The sequence below is a fragment of the Scardinius erythrophthalmus genome, assembly GCF_964197995.2.
Source record: "Scardinius erythrophthalmus genome assembly, chromosome: 13".
In the NCBI taxonomy this organism is placed as follows: Eukaryota; Metazoa; Chordata; class Actinopteri; order Cypriniformes; family Leuciscidae; genus Scardinius; species Scardinius erythrophthalmus.
Genome location: NC_138233.1, coordinates 15,896,780 through 15,907,390, shown reverse-complemented (window position 1 = coordinate 15,907,390; position 10,611 = coordinate 15,896,780). Strand labels below are relative to the sequence as shown.

Sequence of the window (10,611 nt, the reverse complement as noted above, 5' to 3'; positions counted from 1 at the left end):
TCCAAATTTAGAAGAAATATGAAAATTGTCAAACGTGCCTTCCTTAGGCTGAGACGGCGGGCCCGGCCCCCTAGCCTGAGCCCTCCCCATCCCTTCTCATCCTCACACATCGCGGGTCACAGCTCGGGTCACGGGGGCTCTTACACCAGCCAATCAGGCAGCTTGAGAGGCATTCCCTGATGTGCCGCTCTGATGGTGGACCAGCCCATTGCCTCATATAAGGTAAAAGAAAAGTCTTTGCTCCCTAAGCCGGCCATGCTTCAAAAAGGAGCCTCGACCCAGGAACACCCTTCAGACGGTGGAGCGCATGGCGTCCATAGGAACAGAGCAGGGACCCCCTCTCTGCATCTCTACCCATCCCGACACCAAATACCCAGCACCCTCCCAACCAACCAAAGTGGCCAGGACCAGTGCAAACTATCCTCCTTCTTCAAGACGCAGACTGCGGTAAGTCTATCTCAACTTATTCTAAACATCCAACTGGATTTGTGTAGGTAACTATACCTTCATTTGTTGGTTAGTCATTGCTCATGCTGGTTCTGAGATACTGAGACATACCAGGCATGTCAAGCTGTCATTGAGAGCAATGTGACACTGAGCTGATCCAGCTGGTTAAAAACACTCCGCTAATACAGTGAGCGCGTCCCGTTCAGGTATTGAGAACGATAGGGTGCCAGGAAAAAATTGCAAAATGTGGCTTTCCTGTAGGAGTGCGCTTAAGAATCAAAGCTCAATCAAAGTCCTCTGATTAAGACAGGGTGGAATTACTTATGAGAACCCGTTTTATGTTTTCAAACAGTACTGAATTGCAGACGACTGGCTTTGTGCTTGCGTGCTGCAGGTTGAGTGTGTGCTAGAGAGCGTAACAGGAGAGTTCACCTGGGGATAGTGGGAAGAAATGTGAAATGACCTCACAGAGCACAGTCCCGAAAGCCTCAGCGGGGAATGTGATCTGGCCGCTGTGCAACTGGCCTTTGAACTTGACTTTGAACTTGAATTCTGCAAAATCAAACGATAAATTTATATAAATGGGAAACTGTTATCAAACATCTCTTATTTGATATTCTATCACGATAGTTTTTACTATTTTTCATGTGCAATGAGCAATTATTGCATACATTTTCAGAAAACCTACTTAAATTTACTGCTTTTTGAAGACAATACCTGACTAAGCTATTAGACTACACTGACTTTCCACCATGTGCCTGTCAATAAGCACATTAGGAAGTTAACAAAATAGCTCAGCAGCAGTGTCTAATAAAATTGTTAGAGCAAAAGAAATGAGGTGCAGACTTCCATCCCCCACATTCTCTCCTCCATTCTTCCCGTTCTTTGTTTCTGGAAAGACCTTTTTGCAAATATCAGGGAGCGGAGGAGGAGGAGGAGGAGGAGGAGGAGGAGGAGGAGGGGGGGGGGGAGCCAGCAGATGTAGCCAGCTGTTGGTAGGCTCAGATCAGCATTTAACTTTTCTAGTCTAGGGATGCCACTCTGGTGACCTACTGAAAAACACACTGTCTTTCACACGCACACACACATTCCAACATATTCGAGTTGAATCTTAGCATGCCCATATAAAGTAAAAGACATGTTAACCCACTGCTTGAACATCGCAGATAGACAAAGTTTGCATCAAGACCTTCCAAAGAACAATTATGGCACATATGCATCCTGATGTAAATTTTATACTTTTGGATGACACTGACAGACTTTGAGCAAACTCAATCAACACTTATATTTGCTACAATGTTTACAATTGTTGTGTGATTTCAAACCATTAACTCTATTAGCCATCTATTAGCTAGACGACCCATTTGACCAAAAATGTTGGTGTGATGTTTCATATTGCCAAAGGTGAATTCTTTAATATTGACATATGCAGTACTTTATAGTGTATATGTTGTTTATTAAGATATAAGTATTATATACACATAATCCAGCTTTGGCAAAATGAAACAACACACAATACTATATATATATATATATATATATTTAGTCCGAATGAGCACCAACAATCCCTTGTTAGCTTTGAAACATTTTCTTTGTATGCACATTTATTCACCTAATTGTTACCAGAGTCTCAACATCTTGTAAAGTCTAATACGCAGATCTATCATTATTCTGTAAGTCTTATGCTGGATGATGGATGAACATATGTGTGTTGATGGACAGATTAGATAGAAGGATGGAGGGGTTATTGAGTTGGAGACAGTGAGGGAGGGAAAGGAAGTGCATTATTTATTTTCTGAGGAGTCAAAAGTCTGGCAGCCATCGGAGCAGAGTCCTTTCACATGACCCTGTGGTGGCCTTGGTGCTTTGGCCTGTCCCCTGCATCACTTGCTCCCCTCCCCAAGCCCCTTGGGACCCCAGTTCTCAGGGTCACTTTCACATGAACAGTGGGAAGGGAAATAAGGGGGGTTAGCTGCTCACCAGGGACTACCCAACGCCTGTGTCCACCCACTCATAAAGGTCCACAGAGCCTCAGGCCCCCTAAACACTGACATGAGGGCTCACCGCCGGTTAGGCTCTAAGGTGCTGACAGAGAGCGCTGTCCTGTCTGTCTGGGCGTGTTTTTCTCCACATCAACACTCCACATTCCAATTACTTGTGTTTAAGGAATGCTTTAGGGGTTTGTCAGTTCCTTTTTGGGCTATAAAGCTCTCCTGCTGGGCCTTTGCCTTGTAAAATGGGAATGTTAGTTTTTATGATGTTTAGATGTACCTGAGAAATGTTAATGATCTCATATCTCTTGTCAAATACATTATGTTTTCTCTTCATTTTACCCTTGTCAAATCTGTTGAAGAAATATGTGGAATATGAGAATGGCATGTCTTAGCAAAAGATAGTTTGTCCTTGAAGGCATCAGGCATAACAATGACTGAAATGTAACATGCTTGTTCGAGCAGTTTTATCGTCACAAACACAAAACAATGCATAAATCAGCCTCTCTAGCTTTCTTCTTTTTGCCAGACTAAATGGCACCACATAGAACCAGTTTTGAATCTGGCTTTAGCGTCTTTGTAATTTAAACAGAAAAAATAATGATTTTGATTGGTTAATAGGTTAAGTGAAATGCCTTATCATATACAGTAAAAACATATTAGATTTAACATGTTCTACTGTAAAATTTCATGATTTTTCAGTAGTCACCTTATAATTTACAGTGAAGAACAGATGTCCCCAAAAGTCACCATTATGCATCACATCGGATCTTAATTAAATATAAATTTTTCTCCTTATTTATTTGATCAATCATGTAGATTATGTTGTCTGTCACATTTTACGCTGTTTAGTTTATACACTGTAAAACAAATATATTTAAAAAAAATTGCTGCCTTAAATTTTTAAGTACAATCTACTTGGATGTTTAAGTCATTTCAACTTCAATTACATTAAACTGACTTTAGAAATTAGCTGAATCTTGTTTAAAAAAAAAGTTGCTTAACTTATTTTGATGAGTTAAATCAATGTAAAAACAAATGTTGTTATAACTTATTGATCATATAATTTTTTACAGTGTATTTAATACATTATTTTAATGTTGTGTGAGCTACCCTTCAGGTGGTGAAATAGTCCTTTAATTCATAATTTTAGTGGTTATCAATTTCTGGGAACCACCGTTGCAAGTTTTCACCATAAACTTAACAGGAATTTTTCGCATGCGTATGTTTACTAAAATCCTCTTATGGACAGAATTATAGTACAAGTGTCAAGCAGAAGATCACAAGAAAACGAGCCCCACAGTATTGCTCCAATTACACTAAACCTCCTCAGTAAAACGCTACAAGGTGTGCGCTAACAATGCGTCCTCACGAATTACAATTTCCCCAAAGAATCTGAATGTAGATAACGGCTATTAAGTTGAACCTCTACTGGAATAGATGAATGTTTGCATTTGTAGTTCATGCATAAGCCTGAGCTTCAGAAGGGAGATTAGCTTCTAGAGCTAGACTGAGCAGAGAGAGGTAACAGGCGGGTGCCCTCCTCCTCCCTCCCCCTCCTTCACGTTTCCTGTCGTGATGATTTAAGGAGATGGGGAGAAATGAGAGGGAACCTTAAAAGGCAATGTTTAGGCATGCTCGCGCTCTCCATTATCAAGCCACAGTCTGTGTCTGTGTAAACACAGCATCTGCCTCTTCTGTGGAGGTGAGCGCTTTGGCACCAGTCTAGCCTGTCACTGTAATAACTCTCTCTTTCGCTTCTTCACCGTATCCCTCCCTCTCTCTCCTGATCACATACACACATTTACACTAGATCACGCCATTTCCACCAGCTACATGATTCACTCTGCTCTCACTGGTGGTTTCACAGTGTTGTTACCCTGATATGTGTATCGTTTCATGAGGAGAGAACAAAGTATAGCCTAGTCTAACTTTGAGTTTATTTTTTTGTTATATTTCATTTCAGCTTCTAATGTCAGTGCAAGTTGCTTTTAGTTAAAACAGCTCAAACACGCATTTTAGTCTTGGACTAGGCTTAAGCCTTGTCTGTAAAAACCAGGGGTTTAGTTTTCTTTTTTTAAGCTAACTATAATAACATAAGTGAGTTTCAAAATGGACTAAAATCATAGTCTTTCCACATTCCCTGTTTGGTTTTGATTGTCTCTAAAATGGTCTGTTTCTTGAACCACAACAACAACAACAACAACAAAACAGCTGGCATGCTGCAAAGCGTGAAAAGCTGGTAACAGTTAGACAATCTTCAGATCAGGACTGTAGACTTCCGCCCTAATGGCCAGACTGCGTGTGTGTGTGTGTGCGTGCGTACGTGTGTGTGTGGTCCTGTTAAAACCTATGTTATGGGGTTAAAATGTCCCCACAAAGATGGCAATATCCGAAATCCTTGTCCTTGTGGGGACATTTTTCGGTCCTTGTGAGAAAAACAGCTCATAAATCATATTGAGTGATGTTTTTTTTTATCTGTGAGGGGTAGGTTTAATTTTAAGGGATATAATATACAGTTTGTACGATATTACAATCATTATGTCTATGGAATGACCCCATAAAACATGGAAACCCAGTGTGTGTGCACACCACCAAAACGGTCTTAACACTATTCATACAACACAACATGCCAAGAAGTTCTTTGTATGTCATGCTTGAAATAACCGTTAACATACTTTTTTTTTTCAGATTTTAAAAAATTATCTTTGCAAAAAATAGGACATGTATAGTGATAACTATTGATTCGCATAATGCAGTCTATTCTCATTGTGAGACAAATTTATCTCTTGCCTTCCAAGTAGGACAGAGCCTGGGAACTAGGGTTTAGCCAACAGGATGTGATGTTTATTATTGGGGCTCACTTATTAGGCAGTAGTTCAGTATCAGTTTCTCTGTAAGTGTAGAGCCTGGATGTGTTTGTTGAGTTTTCCTCACGTGGAATAATAACTGATACATCCGGCTCGATAATATTTCACAGAAAGAATATTCACATCTTTGTCAGTCGACACGTCAAAAAGGCCCAAGGCCTCTGCTATACATACTTGGGCAGATTTTTCAAAAATGTGCTGGTTGTCACTAAGTTTCCTGGTTCCTTCTTCACCTTCAGTGCTCTTTTGCCTTTTATGTCAGGCTCCCGCCGACTGTGACTAGAAAAGGGAATGTATGCAGGCAGTGCGGCGGAGAGCGACGGGGGGAGGGGAGGGCACGTGGAGCAGTGACAAACTATCTAACTATCTGCTTCCACAATCACAGGCCGTAAGAGGCTGAAAGAGTGAATGTTTATCGAAAGCACAGCAACATTTTCCATTATCCCAAAATAAAATCCCTTCAGAATTCCTTATATGGGCTGAGGGAGATTCCAGAAGGGGGATACGAGACAACCTAAAGCTCTCACTTGTTGGAAAATACTCAAAAAAAAAAGGACTTAGGAATTTTCATGTTGTTTCTCCTCCATCCCATTTTTGGAGGAGCCTTCCTGCTTTGTAATGTAATACTGTACAAATTAAATTAAGTAAGATTTGTTGGGATTCTTATTCTCCTTATCAACACTGCCTGGGGCATTATGAAACCCTACAAGGAAAATTGTTCATAAAGTCTTTTCACACATAGACAACTGAGAATGTGTGGAAAGTCACTGATATTTGTACCTCATGGCTATTCTTTAGATTTGTTGCACATGACACTGGAATGATGGACTTAGCAGCCAGACATGTGCTTGAATTGCTGTTTTTGAAAGCCCATCTTTATCTCTCATTACAGAGTCTACAAGGGGGAAACTCAACATGGACAATTTACACACAAGATGCTGCAAGTAAGAACATGTAGCCTTGAGATTTTTTTTTAATGTTGTTTCCACCTCAGAGTAAAAGGTAACACTTTATTTCGATAGTCCACTTTAGACATTCTACTAACTATAAGTAACTTTGCAGCTACATGTCAACTAACTCACATTAGAGTAGGCTGTCTGCTTAATATCTGCTAACACTTTATTTGTTTTGCTCCCCAACAGATATTCTAAGTAACTTGACAACTACAAGTCAACTTATTCTACTAACCCAAACCCTAACACCTAACAGTGTAAACAGTCCACTAATACTCTAATGAGAGTTAGTTGACATGTAGTTGAAAAGTTACTTATAGTTAGTAGAATGTCTAAAGTGGACTATCGAAATAAAGTGTAACCGAGTAAAATAATAATTATAAAGGTAATTGCAACTTTCTATCTCATGATGTGACTTTATATTTCACAGTGTGATTACATCTTGAAAAGTTAATTTTATATCTTGTAAACGAGACAATGTCTAACAATTGTGACTTTAATTATTTCTAATTACATGCAACTAACCCTCAGCCAAACCATAACCCTATTACTCAGTACTTAAATACATAATTACACTGTAACAATGACACCTTCAAATAAAGTGTAACCAATTTTACTTGAAATCTTGCAGTTGTGACTATCTACGAATGTAATCTCAAAATCTCACAATTGCGTCTTTATATCTCACATTTGTGACTTAATATCTTACAGTATGACTTGAAATCTTGTACTTGTGAATATATCACAGTTGTTACTTTAAATATCACATGGTGAATATTTCTTATATGCTTTAGCTTCACCTCACAATTAACCTGGACTCTGAGGTAGACTTGAAAGGAGCACTAAGTGGAAGTTTTTCCTTTATTGTACCCAGAATTAGGTCACTGTGCTTCATTTCAGTCTATAAACAGCAACAAATTGGAGCCAGACGTGCTTGTCAACCGATTCCTTCTCCAAAGGATTGCACTGTAAACTGTGAACGGTACCTTGTGGATAGGCTGCATATCTGTCTGTTAAAGCCTGCTTCCCTCATCTCTTTCCATTAACCACAGCACTGATGGAAAAGCCATTAGAGAGCTGTGTCGGAGTGAGCGAATGATCCTGCATAATCGTGCCCGCTTCCTGGTTGGAGAAGTGAAAACGGTCCGCAAAATATATAGAGTTGCCTGTCTGTAAGAATGAGCTCAGCTCTGGGTGATACAGTAGCATTTTGTGGTTTCCACACACCACAGTATATTCAGAAAGCTCACTGCACTGAAGCTATGCTGCTGCCAGTGTGGTGTTATCAGATGACTGGAAAGGGTTCAGACTCTTTTAAATATATTCGAAACATGTCGTCTGCTTCGTTGAGAAGATGGGCCGGATTCTGACAGGTTTATGAGCCATTTCAGACTTCCTGCCTTTTTTCACAAAGTTGAAGAATGTGTCAAATCAGCCTGTTTAACCACCCACAAAAGCTTCTCCGGCCTACTCGGGTGGGATTTTATTAGATGAGAAAGGACGTCCCCTTGAACCTGGCTTCCATGCGGACCGGTCTGATTGAGACAGAGGAAGTGGTTGTGTATAAAGGGGCGTGGCCTTGCATTCTGCGGTACACTGAGCCCAGTGACTCAGGGGCATTACGGCAAGCGGCTGCATTGATGTTGCCTTTTGAACACGAGTACAGATGTCCAATGCAGGAATAAACATCCTGTTCTGTAGCCACCGATCTGTGCCGTACCGCTGGGGGCAGAGCAGCGCTGGAAGTCGAGGCAAGCGTGCTGTTGTTTATTCAGCGGATTGGAGTCCTGCAGCTCCAAGGTTTTTCTTGGGCGACGGCCACTTTCAGAGGCAAGAGCTCATGCTAAATATCCCGCTGTCAGGCTGGCAAGCTTGTCTCTGAATCACTACGTAAAGGCTTTCTGTTATCCCGGGTGGCATTCCGAAGCATAGTGAGCGGATCAAGACTGGAATAGAAGTGTGAGAGAACTAGGATGGAAAAGGAGCTGAGATGTTTATAGGGAGATCAGGGCATAGGTCAAAGCCATTTCCTGTACAATCACAACACTTCCCCCACACACATCCATCAATTTTAAAAGCAATGCGCCTAACAAATGCATCCATCTTCATACAATGAGAAAAAATGTTGTGTTTCACTGCTAATTTTCACCAACAATTCCAAAGAAACTGCAAGAAAAGCACTGAATTGGACGTGAAATAGTATTTTATTGTAAAACATACTCTAATAATGTGTTTCATTTACAACTTTGAATTATTATTATTATTTTTTACAGTGTATGCATTTCGGGAATAGTTTATATTTTTTTATTTAAAGGGGATTAAACACTAAATAAATAGCATCTATCCATGTGTAATTGAGTATTCATCTTCTGCTCCTGATCTTTAGGTTTCATAGCTGCAGGTCAGACCGGCTGGCTGAGGAATTCATCATCATCATCATCATCTTTATATGAGAATCACGAGTCATGAGTATATGACAGAACGTAAGAGGGCACTGACCAAAGCCGGTAAGATGGCAAGCACAAAAGGAGTCCTGCACGATTAATTCCCGCTATACAGTCCTCAGGCCCAAGGTGCAGTGCTGCATCTCTGGTCAACTGGGAGTCTGAGATGAAGCACTGTAGCTCGGGAGGAAGGACACAGCCTGCTAATACAATGAACGTGAGATACCTTGACTTTACATGACTGATTTCTATTGAATAAAAAGCTCATTTATAATTAGCAGTTGCCTAACCATTATTGTTTAACATTACGTTGATTTGGTAGGCCAGGTGTTGGTAGTTCTAAGATTAAATGTGCTTCTATTTTTCCAGTCTTTCGTCACAACGCGTTCCATCATTTCCCCATCCCCGGGGTCCAGTTTTCCCAGGAATCCCTTGGGCAATCACAAGGGGGATTCCTGGAAATACTGTTCTTGGGGGTGGGGCTAGACAACTGAATATATCAAATAATATTTTAGCTGTACCTCTTTTATATTATCATGTATTACTATTATCACAGTTATCACTAATTTAACATGTACTGCCACATCTAGTAAATATATAAATATAAACATTATCGTTCAAAAGTTTGTGGTCGTTTGTGTGTGTGTGTGTGTGTGTGTGTGTGTGTGTGTGTATTATGCTCACCAGGGCAGTATTTACTTGACCAAAAACACAGTAAAAGCAGTAATATTGTGAAATATTACTACAATTTAAAAGAACTTTTATATTGGAATATATTTTCAATTTAGCCTACTCCTGTGATGGAAAAGCTGAATTTTCAGCAGACATTACTCCAGTCTTTACTGTCATATTTCTTCTTATTATCAGTGTTTAAAACCTAATATTTTACTTTTTCAGGATTCTTTGAAGAATAGAAAGTTCAAAAGAACAGCATTTATTTTAAATAAAAAAAAAAATTGAGGTAAATGTATTATTGCTAACAAAAATTAAAAAAAAAAAAATTGTATTGACCACAAAAGAATACATTTCTTTAAAAAAAAAAACATTACTGACCGCAAACTTTTTAATGTGCATATTTCAAATGTAAGGTAAAGTAAAGATAAATATATTATTATTTTTTTAACGCATTACAGATTGATGGATAGTCATACATGTTCTAATGTTGACTTCCTTTACAATAGCCCTGTTTCGATAAAGCTATTGTTTTTTCATCTAACTGTGTTGATACTGAATCTTTTTATATATAGTTCTGCTTAAACAATTGTGTTTGCAAGTCTTTATACAGTATTTACTTTAACTTAACATGAAGAAACGGCGCCACCTATTAGTTGAAATCATAGTTTGAAATGTACAGAACATCAAACTATAATGTCCACAAGGGGGCGCAGCTAAATTTAGTTCAAATGAAAGCCGCAGCCCGACACGTGGTGGCTCGGGTTACATGAATTTTACAGAAGTGTGACTGGAGAAATGTACTTTTTTATTCTGTGGGATAGTTTTAATAACAGTCCTATATACGGTACCCCTCTAACTGTGTTTAAATGTGAAGAGACCATTCATTAAGAACTGTATTTTTTTATATAGGCCTATTGGTTTAATACTGCTGCACACACAGAGATTTCAGCGAGCGCTTGTATACAGATGCCCCAACACCTATGTATCTGCAGTGAGTCATTGACGGTAGATGCTCATACATTTATCTGAGATATACTGTTCACTGTTCATCAACGCTGCCACTGAAAGTGGGAGACTGTGTGGGAGAAAAAGATCCACACATTTGCCCCTCTGAAAAATTATATTTTTTATAAATAATAAATATATAAAATAGTAAACATGAAACTGTAACGTAAAATATACTATCATTCAAAACAACTTTCACTCCTATGGGTCCTATCAAAATCTCCAC

At 39.3% G+C, this 10,611-nt stretch overlaps 1 protein-coding gene across 1 annotated transcript; it reads left to right on the top strand.

Moving 5' to 3' along the window:
- Window positions 1-252: 252 nt before the first annotated feature.
- On the top strand, window positions 253-9,683 carry LOC308700745 (uncharacterized protein). Its single transcript, XM_081382509.1, has 3 exons — window positions 253-447; window positions 6,201-6,252; window positions 8,648-9,683. Exons 1-3 carry the CDS (start codon window positions 256-258, stop codon window positions 8,728-8,730), a joined length of 327 nt encoding a protein of 108 aa, XP_081238635.1. The 5' UTR covers window positions 253-255; the 3' UTR covers window positions 8,731-9,683.
- Window positions 9,684-10,611: the final 928 nt, after the last annotated feature.

Bases quoted from the DNA above. Each gene is read 5' to 3' on its own strand.
- LOC308700745 (XM_081382509.1), top strand. From the start codon at position 256: ATGCTTCAAAAAGGAGCCTCGACCCAGGAACACCCTTCAGACGGTGGA. The intron at 448-6,200 runs GTAAGTCTATCT...CTCTCATTACAG, and splicing joins TCTTCAAGACGCAGACTGCG to AGTCTACAAGGGGGAAACTC. The intron at 6,253-8,647 runs GTAAGAACATGT...CCTGATCTTTAG, and splicing joins TTACACACAAGATGCTGCAA to GTTTCATAGCTGCAGGTCAG.